At 49.3% G+C, this 24,664-nt stretch overlaps 1 protein-coding gene across 7 annotated transcripts in view; it reads right to left on the bottom strand.

The window, feature by feature from the left end:
• Positions 1–24,664, bottom strand: part of LOC119159344 (cyclic AMP-dependent transcription factor ATF-7) — a 69,717-nt gene that overhangs the window by 19,261 nt on the left and 25,792 nt on the right. For 5 of the 7 annotated variants that reach the window (XM_037412060.1, XM_037412059.1, XM_037412058.1 and 2 more), the window contains 2 exons: positions 3,996–4,092; positions 756–874 (listed from right to left, as the gene is read on the bottom strand). In XM_037412060.1, coding sequence (XP_037267957.1) covers positions 756–874; positions 3,996–4,092 — 216 coding nt within the window. Of the gene's footprint in view, positions 1–755; positions 875–3,995; positions 4,093–11,316; positions 11,324–13,085; positions 13,347–24,664 lie in introns of those variants that run through there. The other 2 variants (XM_037412063.1, XM_037412064.1) reach the window with 2 other exon arrangements.

Raw genomic sequence — 24,664 nt, forward strand, 5'->3', positions numbered from 1 at the left:
GCAGCGCCGCTGACTGCGAGTGTATGTACATACATATATCAATTTAGTAAATGTATGTGCCAGTCTAAGAGCCCAATACGCATCTGCTGCTCCTCAGATCCTGGAAAGGGGAAGGGGGGGAAATGTCCTTAATTAGCTGCTATCTGACGAGATCCCGTTGTCCTTCAGACCCCTGTGCTCCTGAGGTTGGCAGGGGCAGCCTGAATCGATATACCGCTTGCATATGAGGGAGCTCTTTGTTCTCCTCCTGGAGCCCCTCTCTCTTTGCATGAACCCTGACACCCTTCAGATGCCAAAGGCACGGGGCTGAGCTCATCCCCTCTCCCCTGACTGCACCTTAAAGGCACCATCCTTAAGGACCCCCATCCCCTGGGAGGCTCTGAGTGAATTTTTGCTCAGACCCTGAGCGCTTAACAAAGTCCTGCTCTTTTCCCGCATCTCCTTCCCAAGGTGCGAGGTATTTCAGGTCCTGCCTTTTTTTTTTTTTTTTCTTTTTTTTTTTTTTTTAAGTGAAAAGCCAAAGGAATAATAAACCATTAAAATCTGCTCTCACCAGGCCTTGGATTGCAGGATAGCCAGCCAAAGTCACTCAAGTTAAAAAAATAAAGTCCCAAGCAAGGCAGCATATTAAATCTGAGACCACACTTCGTTAGCCTACAACATATGCCTTTCATCAGAACAGCACCGGCCCCACTCCAGCCCCCACAATATGCGCCCGGCTCAGTTTTACGGCAACGGTGGCCTTTGCCTCTTGCCTTTTTCTCGTCATCCTCCGTGGCTTTCTTGAACTCGTGCTCAAAGGAGCTGGCCAGCTCATTGAAGAGTCCCACTTCTTCGCAGTTCTTCAAGAACCGAGTTGGGGTCGGAGTCTGATCTGTTTGGGTTGTAACACCAAGCATTGGTCAAAGAGAGGCTAGAAAATTCATTTTAACCACCTTAGTCCTCTCTGGGAACCCCTAGCAAACATGGCCTCTGTTTTGTGGAAGCCTGGATGCTTTTCTGCTAAGGCACGCATCGTGTTTGCAAAGCAAGTGGCAATTCAGAAATGGGAAAATCAATTGATTTTGCAATGCTCTTCAAAGAAATAATGACTGCAGTGAGAAGCGTGGAGTGATTTCTCTGAAATTCCGGCCTGTGGGTCGTGTCCTGTCCCTCCCGCCCCAGGGTTTTGCCTGTCCTCAGCTGAATTGCTGCTGCAAGGAAGGAAAACAGCAGGGTTTGATCTCCCTGAAACGGCAGATCTCAAAAATACAGAGCGACAAGAGGGGAAACAGCTGATCGGAGCAGCCCTGCCGCTGATGTGGAATAGAGCTGGGCAGCGTTGCTTCCCTCCCTGTGCCGGCTTCGTACATTAATGCACATCCTAGGACAGATGGCTACGTGGGAGTGCTAATAATTACCACCACTGTCCAAAGCAATCCCTCTGGGGCCCGTTTTCCACCATATTAACACGTTGAGTCATGATCTCTCTGGCCATCACCCAGGCTATAAAGCAGAACGCGAGCTCCCCGCTCCCAGCGAGCCTCGTTTTTCTGCGTGACGCTAGGTCAGGAGTCCAGGTACTAGCGGGAGCCCGACACGAGCACATTACACTGAAAGAATCCATCTGACAGAAAGCTACACAGATTTTTAAGCACAAAGGGGATCCCCAAGATAGTTCCGCCTGACCTCCTGCACAAAGCATCGGCCGTTTGGCACGGATGCTCCCCGCTCCGTAGAGCTGAAGCATCTATGGAAAACATCCCATTGGATTTCAAACTGGCCGGTGGTGGAGAGGCTCCCACAGCCTTCAGGAAGCGACTCTGGCGATTACTTTGCCTTGCTGTCGCAGAACTACACTTTATTTCCAGCCTGACTTCAAACCCTACTTCTTGGGTTTGCTAATAAAGCAAAGGCCTCCTCTGAGCACACTTCGGTTCCCCCCAAATCTCTCTTCATTAAACCAAGGAACTTTATCAACTAAAGATCTCAGCAGGAGGCTGTTTTTCCAGTGCTTTAACAGCTCTCGGGGCTCTTCTCGGGACCATTCCCCACTTAGCAATGTCCTTCTGAGCTGGGCACGCCAGCCCAGGGCCAGATCTCCGGCAGAAGTTTGCACAATGCCACAAAGCAAAGCTGTATAACCTCTCATCCTACCCTTCCCCAGTCCGTACCTCCAGGAATGGCAGCAGCTCTTCCACCCGCAGCGACACCCCAGAAATGCACGTTCCCATTTAAATAAGTCTCTCTGCTGCCAGCTATAACCGGCAGAGAGAACAATTCTTTATGACTCTCTTTAGCTTAACCACGGAGTTGCGGCAAGAGATGTTCGCTGAACCCTCCTGCTCATTAACACACGGGCTGCTGCCCTGGACTCGGCACAAAGCAAGAGGGAGGGAGAGAACAAGAAAATCCAAAGACAAAATGGTGGCTTAAAAAAGAAAAAGGATGTTAGGAATGTAGGGCAATAACGCCCTCGATCTCACTGCTCAAAGCCAGCATGCTTTATAGCCCTTGCAAACCCCCCGGCTGCTCTATCTGCCATCAAGACCTCAGCCAGGCAAAGTCGGTGTTAAATAGGCTGGTCTTGCACTGACCACAGCTAAATAAGTTTGGGTGTTTTTTTGTTTCCCTTGTGGTTTAACCCAGAGCAACCCACTGAGCGTCAGCCCGGAGGAGCTGGGAGACAGGGCTAGACCTTGTTCCTGGTGGTAAAACTGGAGCGTTTCATCCCACCCATGGTTTCACCTGTGACAGCTGGTGCAGAGGAGGGACATGCAGCTCTGGAAGTTGCGCAGATGAGGGCTTTTAATGCTGCATCCCTCTTAAGAGCAGGTGGGACTTCGGCTGGAGATGGGACCGTGCCCCATTTCTGCTCCCCCATCACCACCTGGCCCGTCTACACCCTGGGTTCATCAGGCAAAAGCTAACCCTCCTGCCGTGCACCCTGCTTCAAAAAGGGGTGAACCGAAGCAAAAAATGACCTTTAGGAATCTGAGGGTTTTTTCAGCCCCCACTCCAAATTCTTCACCATCCACTCCCATTAGTCTGATCCTGTTTGGAATTAACTCCCTCTCCGGAAGCCCGTTTTGTCCCAGGGAGCCCTCCCCGGGGAGCAGCTTTCTGTCCTTCCAGCAATGGCTGCATGAGCTCGCTTACGACCCTACCCACAGCTGCAATTAACTTGGAGGCTTTAAGAAACCAACCAAACTGCTATTTCCTACTTCCACACCGAATTTGGGCTGGAGATGAACCTGGGAGAAGGGTGCCAGGCTCTTGCAGCAGACGTGTTTCCCCTTACGAACTCTCCAGGCTTCAGAACGCGTTTCCTCCTCTCCTCTCCTCTCATCCTCAGCAGCAGCCTTTTCATCCAGCGGGAACACAAACCTCACGCCCTTTTAAGAAGCCCAAACGAACAAGGACTGACAAGGCAGGAGAGTATCTGTAGCCAGCAATGATCTGCTGCCAGACAACAATATATGTGGGCTGGTTTTTTTCCCCCCAGTGTTATAAAGGCTGCATTGACTGTGTACTGCCATTTGCGCTCTGCAAATGCACTCTCGGCAGTAGCCAGTGCACTCGATGGTGTTTTAATTTATTAACTGCTAGCCTAAAAGCTCAAGAAAATTGACACCTGGGCTGAGGAGAGGAAGCTGGGTTTGTCAGATTTTGTTCATCGTCCTCAAAGCACATGCAGAAATGTGAAAGACCTTTTGTCCATAAATCTTCCAGTCTTAATAAAAAGGGTGAGAGCTAAAAAAAAAAAAAAAAAAAAAAAAAAAAAAAAAAAAAAAAGCCAAACCCCACAAAACCTGATACTACCATAAAAAAAGAAAAAAAATAGAAACTTGGAAGCCTCTGGCTTTCCTTTCCTCCTGATTAAATGCAGATCACAAGAGCTTTTTATGGGAGGTAGAGACGTTTTTCAGTGCATCTGGTCCCTGGTATTAATCTTGCAGTCATGCTATATTAATGTGCACCATTTTCAGAGCTGGCCTGGATTGAGCGCCACATACCTGCTATGATGACTGAGTCAGTTCGAGCAGGGCCGAATTTCAATGTCATCTCATGCTTGTGTTTATGAACCGCCAGGTGGTCCTCGTTTGTAAACCTCTGAAATGAAACAATTTAGAAAATCGTGAATAAATGCATTTTGTGTTTTACGGGTACATCCTGCAGCAGGGTGGGGGAGAGAGCCGCCCGGAGAGCAACTGTAACAGAATCGCTGCCGAGCATTAAGCAAAACCAGAGCGGGACAGATTGTTTGAGAAGCGGTGTGTGAACACATTGCTCAAAATGAAAAAGCCATTACATGGGGCTTCTGGGGAACGGGGGACAAATATTTTTAATAATCCATTTTTTTAAGTGGCGGGGCCATGCGGCGGCTGCAACCAATGTAGGAAACACAAATCTGCCGCGCTCGGTGAGATGCTCCGCTTTATTGCTGGCTAATGGAGGGATGAATTAGGTGCTATTAGGGGTCAGGCAACTTTTTTTGGATGGCATGCGGCAGAGCTGGCACCTGTCCGGCAATTCAGGCTGTGGCTTTATGGAGCAGGATGGAGGCGGCTGCCCACCGTCCTTGCCCGTGCCTCTTTGTGACAGCACGGTGCAGCGCGAAGCACCACCGCCATCCACCACCATCGAACCGGGAGGGGATGCATTTCACATGCCGTTAAAGATGCCGTCTGAAATTCCACCTGCAGGAGAATGGCAGGATAAAAACCCACCTGCAATGGCTTTAGGGATGTGCTGCAGGGGGAGGCTCACATCCTCCCGTGAGAGCACGGAGGCAGGGCTGGGTGCGTGGGGGCATTGCCAAAATCCCAACAAAAGGGCAGCATCGCCCGCTGCGGGGCTGCTCTGAGCAGCTGCACCAGCCCCAAGCATCGAGATCGAGGAAAGGGGGGGGAGAGGTAGGGACAGGGTTAAAGCAAATAATCATAAAGACCCGAGGATGGATTGCGCCTCTCCTAATAGACTGCGACAAACCGGGAGGCTGAGGGCATTGCACGGGCCGTACTGCAGGATTTTTATGCATCCAGGAGCCGTGCAACATCAGGCTGATTTCTAGAAAAAGCTGCTGCTGTAGCAAAGGATTTCTGCCCTTTTCCCCTTCCTTTTTTCTCTCTCTTTAAACCATCCAACAAACAAGCCAACCCAAAGCCACCTGTTTCTGTGAATTAGTTCAAGCGTGACACCCTGGGTTCCCTCGCTCTTTCCAATGCTTATTTATGACTCATTTTTTTTATCGAGCAAATCTGCGTTTTCCAGGCTGGAAGCCACCACGGCGCCTTCCCAGGAGCCGTGCAGCAAGGGGGGGGCACACGTTAGCAGAGGCAAGGGACCGCACTGCCAAGACAACGGCTGCATCCACGTATGTCCCATCCATCTTCCCCCTCGGTGCAGTAACAAGTGTATTATGCATAGCGTCCTTCAAACACGTCGTATCAGAAGGTGCTTTTGATGCTGACTCGTAACTGGGGCTCAAATTAAAAGAAATTAGAGCTGGTGGGTCTTAACATGCTTGCAGGGAGAAAAGCAAAGAGGCTTTTGCCCATCTAACTCGAGGCACACACGCTCCGGCTTTCCCAGCCACCCCTCCCCAATCTGGTCCGCAACCTTAAATAAAATTTCTCAACAGTTTTGCTAAAGATACATGTGTTCTGGGTTTCTTTCTTCCCCGCAGCTTCCGAAACCCTCAGCTCTGCTCCAGCCCAAATGTGACTCATTCCCAAACAGCATTACAAATCTTGGCGACGCCAAAATGCCACCGAACAAAGGAGAAGCGAGCGAACCACCGCCGTTCTCCGAGGGAGACAAAATTTGCGGCGGCGTTTTGCATCGCACCATAAAGTGCTCGTGGAAGGGGGGACCGGGGAGAAAGGGTGGGCACCGACTGACACTTTGTCATGTTTCTGGCCCAAAACCACCCTGGCTTTTAATGTACTCTGCTGCCAACTCCGCTCGCCCCTTGCGATGCAGTGACAAGCCGTTAGTGGAGGAAAATAGGTGGGTTACGGTAAGCGGAGAAAAATAAATCAAGTTTTTTTTGTGAGGACAGAGGAGCAGCCGGTTTCAGATGAATATTTAGCAGGCAAGTGGCTGCTGCTCCAGTGGTGTCTCAAAATACTAAACATGCAGAGACAGAGAGAAAAAAAGGAAAAGGAAGAAAATTCCCCAATTCTCCGACTCAGTTTTGTACTAAAGAAATGGGAGATTTTTAGGTCAATGAGGGAAGTAGCAAGAAGATGAGGTGGAGAATGGGGTCACACTTCTCTCCCCCCTCACCCTCTCCCCACCAGCCCTGGCTCCACGAGGGGCACGTTTCAGCCCAGCCTTGGCACCACTGAATTTATTTTAATCTTTCATTTTGCTCCATTTCAGGATATTTTTTTTTTTTTTTTTTTTACTTTTTTTTTCTAGGGCACTTTTCCTGCTTTCGGTGTGCGTTACAGCTCTATTTAACATCTTTATGTGGTCTCACTAGCTTGGGAGCTCTCTCTTTCTCTGCACAGAAATGCTCACAGACACAATATATCTTTCTACATACATTTCCAAACGCCGAAACCTAGAGGCTGAGTCTGGCACTTCAGTTCTAAATCATGTCATTTTACACAGAGAAGAAAAGCAGGGGGGGAAGAAAGGGGGAAGAGTAGGGAAAAAAAAATGGAATGAGTTAAAGCCACAGCACTGGCTTTAATATTTAATCTCCTTCCATCAGCAGCTGACATACAGCAGTGTTATTTCAGCCTGCTATTTTGCGGGTGTCTGAATTAAGAAGATGTAGGCTGTAAACTCTTTGGGGCGAGGGACGGGCACTGGGATAACGCTGCTGCCTCCGCGCTGCAAATCAGCCCCAAAACCAGCAGCGACCCTTCATGCCGCAGCGGCGAAGGGCTGCGTAAAAATAAAGAGTTTAAACAGCACGCACAGCCCCAATTTCTGCCTTTCTCTCCCCTCAGGATGACCCTACAGCTGCCTTAGTGCAGGGGACGGAGCACATGGGTGACATTTGGGATTTGGGTAAACATGGGGCTGGGTTTATTTACCCCAGAGACTGTCAGAGCTTTTTGGAGAAAACAGATTTGAGGCAGACTAAGGCTGGCCAGTCTGCATTCTTTACTCAACAGGCTGTGACAGCTCGATGAATAAATGTGCTCATTTAAGAATCTTTATTTGATAGGACACAATACTTCCAGCTGGACCAACGCACCATCTCCATTAGGAGCAAGAGCCAGAGAATAAAAGCAGTAGGCTGAAGCCCGGATCTTTAGTCAGAAGGAGATTTTTTCCAACAGTTTAATAAGCACAACATGAGAAACAAGGGGTTGCTCAGGGCTTTTCCTTGCTTCTGTAAAGCCTACAACTGCACTCGATGCAAAAGGAGGATCAGGCAAGTGCTGAACCCACCGTATCCAACACTCCAGCCATGCAGGAGCCCAGGTGCTCGCTGGCTCTCCCAGCAGCTCCAGCACACAAGCTGCACGGCTATTTTTTAACTTTGACAGTAATTTTCAGAGACCATAAACACTGGCTGCACACCGTGCCAGTCACTAGCCAAAATTCGGCTTTAATATAGACTGGGTGTAGGTTGCCCCAGCACAAACTGTTCCAGGGGTGCACACTTGCAAAAAGGAGACTTTAGCTTGCTGAAAGCACAAGCTCTGGTACAGCCTCACCAGACCTGAAAGGAGTGAGGAGCCAAACCTGCCTCCATCAGGCTCCTCACACGGCTGAATTAATAAGCTGTCATTAATAAAGGGAAGCCAAAACGCTGCTCCAGCCCCAACTCCAGCACAGCGATGTGTTACTCTGCCCACGGACACCACGGTACTGCCGTGACATGGTTGAAACACCTGGATACCAGGGGAAACAAAAGAAAACAGCACGTGTCTTGCAACTGCAGTGCGGGAGGTAAATGACTGCACTAAGCGCTCCAGCATGGATAAGCTGAGCTTTGAAAGAAGCCACCGCAAGGTTTCACTTCCAAAGCCCGTCCAGCTGCTGCGCTGCCCTACAGCAAGCGATTGTGGTGCGATCAGCCCGGGGCGAGGGGGCTAAGGGAATGTCCGGGGGTTTGCCTGGCTCTCCTGAGCTGAGCGGTACCAACCTCCTTCGTTTGGGGACCTCCCAGCAGGCAGGGCACCCACACCAGCTGGGAGGCAGTGGCGTGCAGAAGGCAAGGCCAACGGCACGAGGAGATGCCGGACCTCCTGCACGCATCCCAGCCCACCCAGTGTCCGACACAGCGCATCCTCCTTGTGCTTCCCAGCTGCGGCAGACCCGCTGCCTACGCCCCATCCATACATCTCACCGTGACAGGGCTCAGATGGATTTCTAGCCACGTGGCAGGCTGGATAGATATTCCCCGTTCACTCGGCACAACTGCAGAGGTAACTAATGCAGGGTCACGGATGCCCCCAAGGGCTGGGTGCCCAAAGGTTAGCTGTTACGGCTGTGAGTGATGTGACCCCCTAGTTCTGGCGCAGATCTGGGCTCCATCTCACCCATTTCCCATCTGAGCAATGACAACGATAATTCCCTCCCTTGCAGAGAGGCTGTAAGGATTAATTCACTAATGTGCATAAAGTGCCCAGATACTGGAGTGATTCATAGATTTTAAAGGCCGGGGGGACCATTACAATTATCTGCCTGGGACCACGTGAATCCCCAGATGGGCCCATTTCCATAGGAAAGGAGGTGTCATGAGATGACTAGGAGGTAACACCGCAAAGACTTGTTGGTTTGAAAGAATGCAACAATAGCATGGCTACGTTGTCTTATTTCTACACTTAGGAGAGACAGCACACAAGTATTTTGGACCCAGTTCCTCTCAGAGGGCTCCCCATAAGGCAGTGCTCACCAGGCCAGGTTTCAGAAGAGCTCAGAACCTAGCGGCTCCCACCAGAAAGCTCATGACTACATTTTTGAAAGCAGCCAAGGCATCAAGTCCATGCAGCTCGAAGGTGGCCGCAGCAGCTCTGGTTACTGAGCGCTTCTGGAAAGCTGGTTTTGGTGGCAGCGTGCTTCTGCTAGAGGAGGGAAGAGACAGCACCTCCCGGAGCCTGAGCAAGGAGAAACGAGAAGAAAAGTGAAGGTTTACGAGTGATCAGCTCCAGAACAAATAAAAAACCAAACCCAGATGATGTATTTCACATATAGGTATTCAAAGAGAGCTCTGCCGCTCCCGCTGTTGCACAAAGCATTTGGCAACAGGGGGAGCGGCTGCTTGGTGGGCTGCGAGCGCAGCTCAGGCTTTATACACAGAACGCCCCTGAGCCAAGGTCATTTCACCCCACTCGGTGCAGGGGAGAAAAGAAAACCTGAAAGAGGGCTGAGAGGTAATCTCCACGGCCGCATCAGCCAGGGGATGTCAGCTCAGCATCCGCGTCAGGGCTCTGCTTTGTCGCTGCCGCAGCGGGGCCATTTCTTGCATTGCAGCAGGATGCTCGTCTGCAAAATGTTTGGGCATTAAGTGACCAGTGCCCCTCCCAAGTCACAGGCAGCAGGAAAAGCTTATTTCTGCTCGCTCAAGTCCTGTGACAATCAGAAAGGCCACAGCCAGCTCAATCACCTCGGAAAGGAGCAGGCTTGGATGCATTTTGTGCAGTGTCCCCCTGCAGCTTCCCCCCCTCGCCCCCCTCTGCACTAAAACTGCATCAAGATTAAACCTTGAAATGTTATTTTTGGCTCAGGCAACTCCAGGGACCCATGTGGCTATGCCTTTTACTTTAAAAATCTGCTTACATCCTGCCCTGTGATTAATTCACGTTCCTTTCCTTATTTAAAAAAAAAAGAAAGAATAAGAATAATAATCAGAAACTCCAGCCTATTCACAGGCAGCACTGGGTGCTGCTGTCAGCAAGCCACGTCCGAACAGCAAAAATGCCCTTTAACAAACACTTTCTTTGGGATGAACATTGTGCAAACCACAAAAACCTGGCTTTTTTCCTTTTTTTCTCTCTTAGAGAGAACCATCTGCCTGCAGATTTTGGTTTTCTGCAGGACCGTGTGTTTTGCTGCTGAGCTAGCTGTCACGGATAGGAGCTGTGCAGCAGCATCTTCCCTGTGTCATGCAAACCGCCCTCCCGATGCAGATGGCTCCGAGACCCACTTCTCCAGTCACCAGCAAGCAAAGGGAGAGCGACAGCAAGGTGAAGGTGCCAATGCATGACACAGGCCACTTCGCCTTCCCTGAGACCAGCACCTGGGAGGTGATAGGCATCCTACGCTTTTCATAAGGCAGTGATGACGAGGCTGGAGGGAGCAGATCTTTATGGGCACTTTGGTATTTGGCTCCTACCAAACCACTGGCAATTAGCGCCAAGAAACTCCGGTTGCTCCACAAACTTCCCTGCAATTTAAACAAAGAGTTAAGCAGGTTCTGGAGCCCCTCCCATCCCATTCCTCCTTGGCCAGAAGGGCAGAGCATTTAACTCGGAGTAGGTAAATAATTTAATTTACATTTCTATAGCTTCACTTATCCCAGAGGGCTTCTCATACACATGCCCCTCCACTGAAATGCAGGTGTTTCAGCAGGGGGGAAGGCAGCAACCATCTGGCCTACAGCACACCGTGTAGCAGTGAGGAGGCCAAGGACACACGGGGCAAGCTCTTTAATAAATTCTGTATTCAAGTTCACTTTTCTTTATTTTTAAATTTTAATAAAGTCTCATATGGTAGACACAGCCTCTCCTTCATCTCCAGCACACCCGCGCTGAGCATCAGCACACCTGGGTGCAAACAAAATCAACCAGCAACCCTCCGGAGCAGCCAGCAGCCACCCTGCTCAGCCAGGAAGGCATTTATCCCAGCGGGATCTAATCTGGGTTGGACACTGGGCACTTCAGCTATCAAGCCCAAGCCTCCAGCTACCAAGGGATTTCTCTGCAGCACACCAAAGGACCACAAGCCAACCTCCTCCTCTCCTTTTTTAAAAAGCAGGTGGTTGAGGTTGCTTTATGGAGCAGCCCCTCTTTTTGCCCAAAGTATACCCGGTCCCACAGACAAGGAGCCCTCAGCACCTTGTAGGCACAGCTCCTCCGGGATGGCCGCTGGAATTACAGCCAAAACCCTGGGATGCAAACATAAGCTGGGAAGATCAGGCTCCTACATCTCCAATGGGTCTACACTAGGTGAGAGCAGGCAAGATTTTCTAAGGCACTGATACCCTCCTCTCCTGCTCGAGTGATGCTTGAGGGGGACGGACACCTCGAGGAGTCAGTCCCGAGCTCCCCATCCGTGGCCACGGGCTGCTCCGTGCCGCTGGCAGGTCCCTGCAGCCAGGCACAGCCAAGGGATGCGGGGACCTACCCAGCCGAGGGATTCGGGGACCTGCCCACAGCCACACAAAGCTGGCAGCGCTCAGCCAGAACCTGGAAATGCAATCATTATTTACTTCCACACGGTGGAGCATTTTTAGCCTTGTTTCGGTAGAAGTGAAGGTTATTAAAATACATGTATTAATTACCGCTGCCACATAACTTAAGAGGAGAGGCACAGCGGTAATTAACGGAGGTGAGCGAGGGGGTGGAGTTGCAGAGCGTCAGCGACTCCACAGCTTGTGCCTATGGATACGCGCCTGCCCCATGGGAACCCCCAGATAGCTCCAGTGTGGATGTGAATCATTATTACGTTCCCGGCTCGAATCCCAGCAGCACCACAGGTTTTCAGTGTGACCTTGGGCAAGCCATCAATTTTTCCCCTACCTACCAGACAGAGCAAATAAAAAGGGAAAAGGCACCATACTTCACGAGGGTGTTAGGAGAGGAAGCCGACCGCGCATGCAAGCACCAGGAGCCATGCGAGAAGCACTGCAGGAAAAAAAAAAAAATATATATTAACAAAGGCTATTACAGCTGTTTCCCTGACTGTATTTCAAGCGCGGGCGTTCAGTGATTCATTAGGAGCTCAGCATCTCTTCCCATCACAAGAGCCGGGGAGTAGAGAGCAAGAACAGGGGCAGAGGCAAGGTGGTGGGCAGGGAGCTCGGGCTAAGTGAAATTCCTGCTTTGCCCTACCGCAGCGAGCTGCTCAGGCTGAGCACTTTAGGAAGTTATGTGGCATTGCAGGAGGAAAAAGGTGAATTATGCAGCCGCGCTGTCGTGTTATTTGTGGGGCCTGCCCTCACGCAATGCAAAGAACGAACTGTGAGGCCGTGGAGCTCTACCTGGTGTGGTAGAGAAGAGAGGGTAAAAAAAAAAAAAAAAAAAAAAAAAAAGGACAAAAAAAAAATTCCCCCCACCAAAGGCTTCAGATCTACCACTGAAACCCAATCTGTGCTCCTGCCTTTCCCTGCAAGCCTCTGCTGTTTACCAAATGAGTCACCCTTCCTGCCTTGAACGCTCCACAGCTCCTGAATGAATAATCTGGGAGCAAAGACTCTTTCTCAGCAAACAAACAGCATCGGCAGCAAGCCCCGTGCAATGCATGCATGCCAGAGATAATTTATAGAGTGAAAAGAAAAGAGTAACAGGAAACTCCTTCTCTGCATACCCCGAGAAACAAGAATGTATGTGTAAAAATAATTAAATGTGAACTGGAGTCGATTAATTTGTCTACAGGGCTGAGGATTTGTGCTTTGGGAGGCTGCACCGGGATCTTAAAAAGTCTCTGGACAGTGGCCAAGTCTGTCAATACCGCACGGGCCTGGAGAGGCTTTGGCAGCAGGTGCCGGCGCACATGCAGCTCCAGCAGTGCCGTGGTACAAGCCGCTCTGGCTCCCTGCTCCCTGCCAAGCCATACATCGCAGTCGAGTGCTCGGCCTCGGTGCAAACGCAGCCCTTAAGCCCAGGGTGACAACGGGGGGGTCTTGCAGCCTGAACGTCCCCTGCACCTGGCGGGGACACTGCGATGCTCCCCCAGCAAAGCAGCGCTATCCATGCCAGGCAGGCGAGCTTCACAATGTAGGCACGGGGAAAGCGAGCGGTTCGAGCCAGCAGAACTCAGCCAAAGCCAGGACTCTGCTTTCCCTCGGATCTCGAGATACCCAGCGCAGCTGTGTCGGAGCAAGGGTCTGCAGTCGGGTCCTGAAGCAGCAGGACAGCGCTGCGGGGAGGATGTGCCCACGCGTGGGACGGCGATACCTCCCTTTTTGTACTTACCCTGGGGTGAGCGTAAGAGAAAGCTGTGCTGGGAAAGCAGGACTCCAGCAGCGGACTCTGCTCCGAACAGCTGGTCCCTCAACTCCAATCCAACCCCCTTACGGTCATTTCGAAAGCAAATTCTCAAGGGCCAAGGCAGCAGAGGTTAAATTTGGTTTCATCCGAGAGGTTTGGTGGTTGTCCTCTCGGAAGATGCCTTGCACCAGGCTAACACGATCCTCTCTGCTGCACTATTGTTTCAGGGCTACGAGAAAGCTGATCCTAAAAAAAAAAAAAAGTTCGCTCCAATGGAAAAAGCACTCATTGTGCCAGTATGCTGCAGCTTGAAAAAGTCAACGTGACTCAGCCTTGACCTTTGAACAACACTACAATTAGAAAAAGGATGCCATGGTCCCCATTCAGTTTTTTTACGCATTATAAGGTTGATTTCCTTCAATTCATTAGCGATATTGGGTATGCACCCACCCATTCACGGTGTGCGAGCCTCTCCTTACAGGCTTTATTGCCTGAAAAACAGGGTGGGTTTTGTGGACCTGTGCAAGGACCTCGCTTGGGGAAGCTCCAACAGCAACAGCCTGGAGAGGACATCACATTAAATGAAGGCAGAATTCCAGTGGCTTGGAGGCTTGGGGTGTTTCCTCTTTAACATTGGCATTTGCTAGATCGAGGGAACAAGCTCTAAAGAAGCACAGACCCACGTAACTGGTGCACAGGCACGACTTAAACGCACTCATGCACTCTAAAAATGGGGAGGGTCATTACTGAGAGCGGTAGACGGGATATCATCAAGTGGAGAGGGACAAAATGCAGGAGGCAAATTTAGATTTATGGATCCTCGGCCACCTTGGAGAAGCGACTGGGGCATTTTGGAAATAAGCTGTAGAAATAGGAAGGGTCTGGCCCCCTTCGTGCTGAGGGGTACGAGCGCTCTGCAGAACTCAGTGGTGATCCTTTGCCCAGCTCCCATTTCCACACCTCCCAGCGCAGGATGTGAAAAGGGAGTCCAAGGAATTCACCAAACCCCTGCAGCAACTCCCGCAGGGGCAAAGCCACTCCTGCCCTTGCACCCCTTCCCATCCATCCTCATTTACAGACCTCCCAGATCTCATCCTAGGGCATGATTTCCCCCCATGACTAACCCCATCCTGCAGCTCCTTTGTTTATATTTCAAGGAGCCCTTACAGCAAACAGCTTTCTGGCAACGATCGCATCAATTGCCACATAAGAAAATGCATCCCCTCTTTGTGTCCCCCCTTTCTCCCAGGATTTTGGCCAAACTGCAGAGCCCCTTTATGCCTTTTCTACCCTGCTTTCCAGACACGGACACAAAACTAAGTCCTGTATTTTATAAAGGACCGTGATAGCCCATGATAAGTTGTCAGATGTCAGCGCACCATGGTAATTAAGCTTTTAAAAGGAGAAAGGCACCAGTAGGGAAAAAAAAATTCCGGGCGTTTGACTATTTTTGCCTCTTGGAAGAGCCACCTGTTTTATCGTAACAGGTAGATTTATGGGCATATTAACGTGGCGCTGCTGCTCCCACCCTGATGAGGTTCTCAGTGACCCTCTTCTCTCTCGAGATTTATGATTTCTCAGAGCAGACTGCTGCAGAGGGGTCCAACTCCAAGCTCTTTTCCCGACTCCATCCTGTACCCAGAGTGCTGGGAGATCTCCTGCACCAAGGATCCTGATCCTTCCCCGCCCCCCCCCCCCCCCCCCAGATCATCTGCAGGCATTATGCAACTGCACCGGCTTTCAAAAGGTGCCAAGTTTTCCCCAGCAAGTCAGGTCAGGTTTATGGGGAAGCAAGTCTCCTCGCTCTTCTCACGTTCGTTTCCAAACGCCTCGCAACGCCTGCCATTATAGGAGCTCACGACAGGGAGGTTTTAGCCGTCTACACAACAGGATTAGGTTCAAGGAGTGCATTAACACGCTCCCAGCTCTCTGGCACTTGCCTGCGTACTTAGTGACCCGACAAAATCCCCAGCAAAAGCCCTTCTGCCGCTGAAGCGGACTCCCCAGCTGCAATTCGCACCAGCCCAGAGCTCTCGCTCGTTTCTAATTGCCTCCTCAGCCGCTCCTAGCTAATGGTAAACCCCTCTAACATCACTTTCCACTTTCCTGCAGCCCTTAATAAAAATTAAGTGGATAAACTCTTAAGTGCAAGAAAAATCAGACGAGATAGAGCCAAGCATAACGCAAGCAGCTTTCCCATAAGCTTTCCCCCACGTTGTTTGATCTACGGCTCTCCCCCCAGCCCCAGCGGTGCTCCCAGCCTCGCAAGCAGCAATTGCCCCTGCTGAGGTGCCAACTGGGTGATGATTCAGCGATGTAGAAATATACAGCTGAGGTCACCAAAATCGCTTTACTCGCATCCTTAGGGTCTTAACAATTTTTCCGCCTACGTTATGGGCTGCAGATAATAAAATTTCACACGCAGTCAAAGCAAAATGCATTTAATTTTCTTCTAAAGCTTACAAATGTTTGAGGTTTATAGCAAACATCACACAAGCCTCTTAAAAGGGAGACGAGTTAACACAGCAATCACAAATTGGTTTTAATACCTAAAATGCATGCAGGAAACACCTCCCCCAGCCACAGAAACAAAAGCTTGGATTAATACCCCAGCGAGTAGGTGAATTAGCAGATTTTACAAGTGCAGAAGCCAGAATTAAGATGTTGACAGCGATGCTGTGCACTGAAGAGCTCGCACCTGTACCTCCGGCACTGCAAGTATCTGCTAACACATCGCACAGTGACTTTGCAGATGTCTGGGGCAGTAGAAGAAGTGGGGAAGGCAGGAGTCTCGCAACAAGAAAAGCAAAGCAAAGAGCCAGCAAGATACACACGAGCCAGACATCAGTGGAGTGATCTGGCTCCTTACTTTTAAGTCTAGCTTGGACTGCTTAAAATCCGCTCCTTTGAATATTTATTCTTATAAATGAGCTTTTTTTGAGACCAAACAGCTCATCTCCCTGTCTGAAGCCCACATTAAGGGGATTTAATTAGATAAACGTGACAGGTGATGCTTTGAATTCCTGCCCATTATTCTAGTGACCATAAAGCCCTCCCTGTCTATCCCCCAAAATAAACACCTCTTCTCTGCCTAAAAGCGGAGACTGACACAGCTACACAAGGCACATCCACTATTAATAAATAACCTGAAGAAGTTAAGAAGCCAAAAATCTTTAACTGCCCCAAAGACAGACTGATTCAACATTTTACAAGAACTTCATTTTATGAAATGGTTTAATTTAGCAGGCTTTACTGCTGAGATTAATTTATAGCTTGTTTTGCACTGCTGCAAAACTCTCCCACCCCATCCCCTATACACACACAATTCTTTATTGTCTAGATGTTTACTCTCAGGGGGAATTTTAGGACTTTAATGTTTTTATTGTTTTAATCCGGCATATAAAAAAATTATTTGAGCAAAACAGCTGGTACAAGTGCTTGGAAAGTGGTAGTGCAGCTTCTCAGCTTGCATCATTAAGCAGGTGTTAAATAAACAGGATGCCACGCTCCTCCCGAGATTTACCATGGCAGGAGATTTGCAGGGGATCTTTCAAGAACGGCAGGGATGTTACGGAGCTGACAGCTCAGCTCTCTCCTGCATGGACCTTTGCTTTTCTGCCAACACACCCAGGACCTGCTTTAGCCTAAATTTGTCCAGACAGTACCACCAACCCAGGGAAGGGGTGAACCGTGGCAAAGAAACAAAAAAAATCCCCATGTGCTACCTCTTGTACACAAAGGGGGCTTCTGCAGCTCGGCCACGTGCCCCGTTCTTTACGCACTGAGAAGAAAAAGCCCTAAAGGTACTTTTTTTTTCTGACACACACATGCCAGTCCTTTGTGCAGCTACGGCACCGCAACCCCCCCAGCGGCAGGATAACGCAGCGTTTGCCCAGCGAATCCATCGGTCCTCTACAAACCTCATGTTTCCTCCCATGTCAAAAGCACTACTAGAAATAAACATATTTACGGTGAGCTTTAACACCTCAACCCAAGAACTGACTCTTTAAGGAAGGTTCTCGTGCAAAGCAGCGACCACCAAGGGGAGAGAAGTGTTAGCCAAAAACCCCTAAAGCACAAAAAAACCCCAGCATGACTAGAAATCCCTTCTACACACAGCTCCACGTTCTAGAGATTTCATGTGCGATTTGAGAATGAAAGGACCTGAGATATTACAGCTTAAAGGTTTTTTCCCACCCTGCTCTCCAGCAATGAGATGCTGGGGGAGGGTGATTCCCACCAAGTATGTAAGGACACGGCATCTCCTGTTCACCCACGCTCCGGCATCACCGCCACCGCCCAGGAGAGCTGCATGGACCACCCGACGCCCCGCTGTGCACCAGCAGCCGTGCCGGCCTGGCTGCCAGAGGGGCGGAGCGGCCTCCACCATCCAACAATGCCCGGCGAGCATCCCTGGGAGAATAAAAGAGGATTTTAGCTGCCTTTCCAATTGCCGAGAGCCCTCTCTGGCTGCCTACTCGTGTCCTTGCAAAGCTCAGTTGCATCTGGGATTAGAGAACAGAGCAGAGGAAGCGGGCTTATGGAAAAAAAAAAATCCCCTGGTTATTTAGATATTGAAATAAAACCAAGTCACAGGCTTGTTGGCTACTAGTAACTCTGCCCAGGGCCTAAGGAGCTGAAGGAAAACACGCCTGCCTTTCTCCTTACGATCAAAAGCAGCCCCCTCAGCATTGTTTTTGCTGGGGAAGGAGATGGAAGTCCCAGAACAAGTCCCCGCTACTTGGGTTTTTGTCCTTAAGCAGCAACTTGGCTGAATTTTATGCAAGAAATCTGCAGAAAATCCTGCAAACTCACATACCTTCGTGAAAATTAAACGTATACGCAACAGCATGATAACGGGGTCTTTGTCAAAGCCACAGGCTGCATCCGCACTTGGGAAATAAATTATCTGTTTGTGCAGTAAAATACAAAGCATTTGTAATTTTCTCAGGCATTTAGCAGACAGGTAGCAAGCAAGGCTTTGAACAACTACAACAAAAAAAAAAACCAACAAACCCACAAAACCAAACAGTCATGTCTTCAAAAGACCGTTTTTAACATAAGGAAATATTTTACTGGCCAAGAAAAAACCCAGAGCTCAAAAGAGGCAGGAAGAATTCAATCCTGAGTGTACGACTGGCTTTGATTGCACCTTAAGATGTCTTCCTTGTTTCCAGCCAACCTGCCTCCCTCCCAGCCCTCCAAACCCAGTGCCCTATTTCTCATTTGCTTTACGAGGGACAGTGGCTGCCACACAGCACGGATGAAAAACAGGTTTTGCAGTTCTCGAGATAAGATCATATGAGGTTAAACTCACATGCCACGGTCAACATGGCAACACTCGCAGGTTTGCATTCGGCTGCAGGAGCATGCAGCCACCGGCAGCTTTCTGCTCCTATTAAGCTCAAGACCACAAGCTTGCTTTTAGATGAGTCTAATTTCAAGTTAATAAAAGAGCCTGGCTCAATTTATGGCTTCGTGCTAGCAGCACACGCAGTTTGCATTTCTGATACAGAGCAAGAGCTTTAGGTAAGGACTGGGCTGAGATTAGTTCATTCAAAGCAGAAACTCCACGGTTGTGAAACGCCCTTAAATCAAAAAGAGAAGAAACCATTCCCTGCAAGTACATGGCCATGTTCCTTTGTGGGTATTTTTGCAGCCCTGATCACATTCCCAAGAAAGGGGAAACCCTCCCTCCTCGTTCCCCTCCACTGCAGAAAGTGGAAACCGTCCCATCATCTGGGAAAAGCGAGGATATGGCTCAGTAAGAAACAAAACAAAACAGAAATTTAAATCATTAAAGAACCCCAGCAGCACCTGAGAGCCTCCAGGCCTGGGTGGGCTTTGCCAGCCTGCAGGCAGCACAACCGACTGGCGCTGCAGGTGGGAGATGGGCAGGGGGCTCTTGTGCTGCCAGGGGAGGCGAGAACAGCGAGAAGGTCTCTGCAGCAGCAAGCCCAGAGGAGAGCGTGCCCATCAGCGGGCACCCTGCAAAACCCGCGTCCCCCCTGCACCTTTCGAGGCCCCTGTTCAAGCAGGGGGTGCCCTCCTACACCGATGTCCAGAGCAAGGACTGCTGCTGACTTTCCTTCCCGCTGCCCCAGCACGGGCCATCAAATGGCCCCAGTAAAGGGCGACTGGTGGCCAGGATACGTTTGTGCTTAGGTAAATATAAATGTAGATACACATATATGACTATTTATATAGGAACACATCTTGGCGTGCGCCCTGTCTCTACACGTATATGTATTTATAGTTGCTGAGTCTGCAAACCACCCATCAAAAAGCAGATGGCTTAACAGTCCATCTTTCCCTGGAAATCAGGCTCGATGCCCCGCGGCGCTACTCGGTGCCCTTCCTCTGAAATGAGGAAGGTTAAACGAAGTTTTAAGCGGCTCTGAAGAAAAGCGTGCCGCTGCCGCCGAGCTCTCAGCCCCCACCTCACTGGCAGGAGGGGCTCCCTTTGCACAGGGGACCAGCAACGCACCGTCCCCAGCGCCACAGCTCCGTGGTAGGTGCATTTCTGATGTGATTTGTGACCGCTTGAAGAATCCTTTGGGACAAGAGGTGCTCCAAAAGGGCAATTAGATCCATTACTGGCCATTCTATTGCCACATGAAATAGGTTTACTAGTTGTGTGCCGCCTCATATACTCCATTTTTACGCCAAAATGAACAAGTATGCTAATGAAGCGATTGGAGAGCGTGCCTGAAACGGCGGCGGTGGACAGTGAGCTGACGCTTTGCAGCACGGCTCATCCTCTGATAATGTTTTCTTTGACAGGACCTGCATTAAAGCCAGCTTGTGCATATTTTAAGGCATTATTAGGTATTCTGCAGCCTCGGCACAGCATCTCTGAGATGATAGAGGGGAAAACCATGCAGCTATTTCTTCATTTTAATTGCTGCAGCAGCCAATATGGCTAAGAAATCCTAATGAGGGCTTGTTCTAGAACAGCCATTCACCAAAACAGAAATGTAAAAGCTATTGCCAAACCTCACTGCATCTCCAGAGCAAGAAACCAAAGTCACAGCCCCATTGTTTCTGAGAAAATCCAAACTGGAAAGGAACTAACATGAGTTGAAACGTACCTCCTCTACATACACGTTAAACCAATTTGTGCTAGTAAGCAATTACTTCACAGAAAAACCCACCCCCACAGATACATTTAATCAACCAGATCTGGGAGGTTTCTAGTGAAAAATGCAACAGAGACTGATCGAGCATGTCCACTGCCGCTTCCAGAGAGCTTTTGCCAGTCAAACCCCAGCGCTGCACGCACAGCACACACAGGAGGACACTGCAACAGCCCAAAATGTCTATTGTCACTTCCAGATAAATTTTGCTTCAATGCCTGCCCTTTATAAAAAACAGCCCCCCCCCCCCCCCCGAATGGCCTTGGGGTGGACATCCCAGTTTGTGGCCATCCCCGAATAGAAGGGAAAAGCTGCTCTTACACACCCAGCCCTTCACGCGTGGCTGCGGAAGGGAGAGCAACTCCTGCGGCTTCCACGAGGAAGGAGAGGGAGGGCAAGCAACAGCGCCTGCACATACAAGCGTGCTTGTAGCATCGCAGAGTTTGACCTACAAACATTCCCAACTTCCAGGTTACATTGCTTTCTACTTAGTGCCATTTTTTTAAAAAGAAAAAAAAAGTATACAAAACATATCACCCCAACAGATTAAAGTGACTACTTCAGAGGTCTCTGCATCCTGCTGTCAGCATCCCCGATAACAAAGGCTGAGCTGAGAAGGTACGCAGCAGCAGGGGTAAAAGCAGGGAGCTTATTCAACTGCAAAAGGGAGAGCAGAAAGCAAGAAAAGCAGCAGGAAAATGGAGAGGACACCATGCAGTAACTGGTGCTCTCCCGCTGCCAGTTCCACTTTCAAGCCAGCGCAGGAACCGGGTGTTGCAACAGCCCCTGCATCTGTGGCACTGCCGCAGCCATCCAGGGGCTATTTTTAAACAGCAGCACTTCACGTGAGGAAGGGGGGGGGGAAAGAAGGGCAGCGAAATAGAGGAATTGGTGAGTCCAGGCAAGGGGGCAGGGATGAAAACCAAGCCCCACACTGGGTGGGGTGTGACAGCTGTGCAGCACCATCCTGCCCCATGGCACGAGGCCATTGCACCAGCGCCAGTAGAACGGGCAGCGGGAGGAGAGCAGAGCATCCCTCTGGGAGCAGGGAGAAGCCCGAGCAAAGCCCCTGCAAAAGAAAAGCCTTTTCTTTTGCTGGCAAGGACAGCTCTCCAAGCTGCTGCGCTGCAGCGTGAGCGGCTTCCAGATTCATCACGGCCAAACCGGCTGCTCAGTCCCCAGCTTTCCAAAGTGCCCCGAAAGGCTGTCAGCATGTGCTGAGAACACCAAAGCAGCCATCGCGCTAAAAGCACAACTCCTAATTAATACCTAGTCAGCCAGAGGGGATGCAAACATGTTTGCCTGCAAAGAATGAACCACCGGAGTTTCACGTTATTAAAAGTTGAGTCCTTGGCAGAGGCTTACGTGGCAGTTTCTTCCCAGCACCGCAGGATTTGTGCGGAGGTCCAGTGAGCCCTTTGGCATCCAGGCTCTTATTTAGAAATGGGGAATTTGGAAAGCTGTCCAGACCCATTTCCATTTGACAGACAAGTGTCTGTGTCGGTTCAGCACTGCACGCGTGCTTCAAATGCAAAGCAGAGCTGGCATTCGCAGAACTGGCAATGAATCCCAGCCATAGGAATGATAAAGATTTTAACTTACAGGAAATGCTGCTATTAAATAATATTTAAGTCTTAATTATATTTTAAAACAGCCATTTTATAAAAAAAGAAGTTCTATTATAGTGCTTTTGTAGTTAAAGGTCTGTCAACATTTCCATTTTAAACCTTCATTTCTAGGGGGTTTATAATTTGGTCATAAAAATTCATTCTAGGCTGGAACTTGGCATACAGGGGCTCAGCCTAGGAGCAATATTTTTTATTATCCAATTTGGTTTAAATTGGTTTGGCCATTTTTAAGTTATAGGAGTGTAAAAAATAAACGTTTACTGGTTTCAGATGCCTTCTCAAGCTTATTATTATTCAAAATTAGCTTTCCCCTCCCCACCTCCAAAAATACCTTCAGCAAGAGGTGGGAGATATCATTTTACTCTGCTGACAATACATGAGTTACAATTCAAATTAATTCACTTCTTTTGATGCTAACAACCTAAAGAGTTACTATAACCAACCACTACTTTTACGCAGACCCATTACATACTGTAAACGCTTGGAGATTTGTGTAGCATCTGCCATTTTGTGCTTGACGTACAATGTACAGGTACTGCAGCTGTAAAGGCCTTAATTTGAAATAAATAATTAACTCTGGAAACCTGCATTCCTGGAAAATAATAGAAGACCTTTAACCAAGATGTTTCTCTGTAGAATTTTATTTCAGCTGTGGCAGCTTCAAATAAAAAGCTGCAGATGTGAAGCAAGCAGGCGTATACAGCTAGGAATTCCTTGCCACAGAGCTTCAGACGTTTCCTTCAATTTAAAAAACAGGAGAGAAACTCTAGTTTATGGCTCAGCTCTTCAAATCATTTGGGTGCAGTAGGGACACAACACATACGTGACTTTGCATGCTAACTACAGACAAGGGGTATCTGTGCCCAAGCATAACAAAAAGCTCCGAGAAGGATTTTATTCGCACTCCATCGTTAACATCCACAGTTTTTCCTTTTAGTATTTGGCTGGTGTAGAGGGGGGCGTCAGCCGTGGCTCGACCCCAGTGGGGAGCAAGCCTTTTGGGCACACAGGGGAAGTCTCAGTGGCCCAGGGCCACCTGCAAGGGCTTGCAGGTGGATGGGATCTGCCTCCCGTGTGATCCAGCCCTTGGCCTCAGTCCCCCAGTGACACACCGCACCCAGCCCCACGGCATCCCGGTGCCCAGGTCACCTGGGGGCCCCTGGAGCCGAGACCCCGATGTCAGCTGTGCCACGTAACCCTGGCAGGGGCCACTGCATGTCCTGCTCCTGGCTCGCCGCTCTCACCAGCCCTGTCCAGGGTGACAGACACTACCCACCCTGCTCCACAGAAGCCATTCTCCTGATTAATGAGGCTCAGATTTCCAAAGACATAACGGTTCCTACCTCATTAAATCAGTGGGTGTTAGGAGCCTGAATTCTTTAGGAAAAACACCCTGTGCCAGCATCCAAGTCCAGTCCCACTCAGTTCCTGTGCCAGGACAGTAACAATTTCTACTGGAGGACAGGGTGTCATAACTCTGCTTAATAACCATTTAAATTCCTGTTTACTCTAACAGCAGGTAGCCAATTGGGCTGAAGTTTCTCAAAGAATCAATTTTAACTCTGAACTTCTTAGGCAGTTTGTCTGGCTTCCCTTCATAAGCTGCAGGAACAAAGTCTCAAGAGGCAGACCCTAAAGAGGCTGTTAAATCAACACACAAGTATTCCTTTCTGTACACGCTCATACTGAAACCGAACACATTCGTGTCCTGCGCACGCGTGGTCCCAGCCAGGGTTGGCAGGGAGCTCCAGCAGGGCTGAGACATCCCTTTGGATTTTCTCACACGAGTAGAGGCGGCTCCTGGCACCTTTGAGACGGGGAATGTTTTCTTACCTTTTGCTTTATGCAGTAACTGGAAGGAGAGAAGGACGGTAACAAAGCAAACCTTTGAAATTATAGCATGAGAAAGATGCTTTGTTGTAAAGCAAATGGGCATGGGCACTTTCTTCTCGTTACCTCTGGGCTGCTCTACAACACCTACCTACTTGCTTCACTGTATTATTCTGCCTCTTAATCACAATGGCTCGTCTTGAACAATCTGTTTCCACAAAGGGCATTCAGTCACAGACAGAACTGCAGAGACAGGGACAAGACTCATTCCTCGCACTGGTGGAGCTGGTCCCTACCTGAAACCGGGATGAAGATAAACTGTACAAATCGTAGCTCAGGCTGCCGACAGGGTAGCTCCAGGGCTGGAAATCCCAAGGCAGACCTCCGAGCGGCCAAGGCATTATGCACATCCTGGGCCACCTGAAAGTTTGAACCGTGACAAGGAGAGCTCGCCGCTTCTTGGAAAGAGACTAGGGCCATTTTTTCCTCTCTACACCAGCACTCATATAAAAGGAATAATCTATATTCGTTTGGATTATACAAGCTACAAAACACACCTTAGCTTCAGTTCCACATTTAACCAATCGCAGAAGCCATTTGTTGCCTCGTATATTACAAAGCAATAGAGATTTAAGGGATAATGGTCATGGCGGCAGAGTATACAAAGCAATAAACTGCTTTTGAGGTTGGTTAAATGCCAAGTGATGCTGAGGCCTCAATGCCATAAACATTATTTCTATTATATGACAAGATAAGAGGATACAATAAACCACAAAGAAGAAAAATCATTTTCTGGCCTCGTGAAAGTTCTGGGCTTCGCGTTTCTTGGACACTGCACGAGCATCACCTCAGTGGCATGGGTTTAAGGGGAATAAATTGTTAAATTAAGGGTGGGTTTAAAAAGCAAACGATTGTTTGAGGAAATGGCCTGTATAACTGTAGCACTGGAATTAGGACCTGAGTGATGATT

Source organism: Falco rusticolus, chromosome 19 (assembly GCF_015220075.1).
Source record: "Falco rusticolus isolate bFalRus1 chromosome 19, bFalRus1.pri, whole genome shotgun sequence".
Lineage (NCBI taxonomy): Eukaryota > Metazoa > Chordata > Aves > Falconiformes > Falconidae > Falco > Falco rusticolus.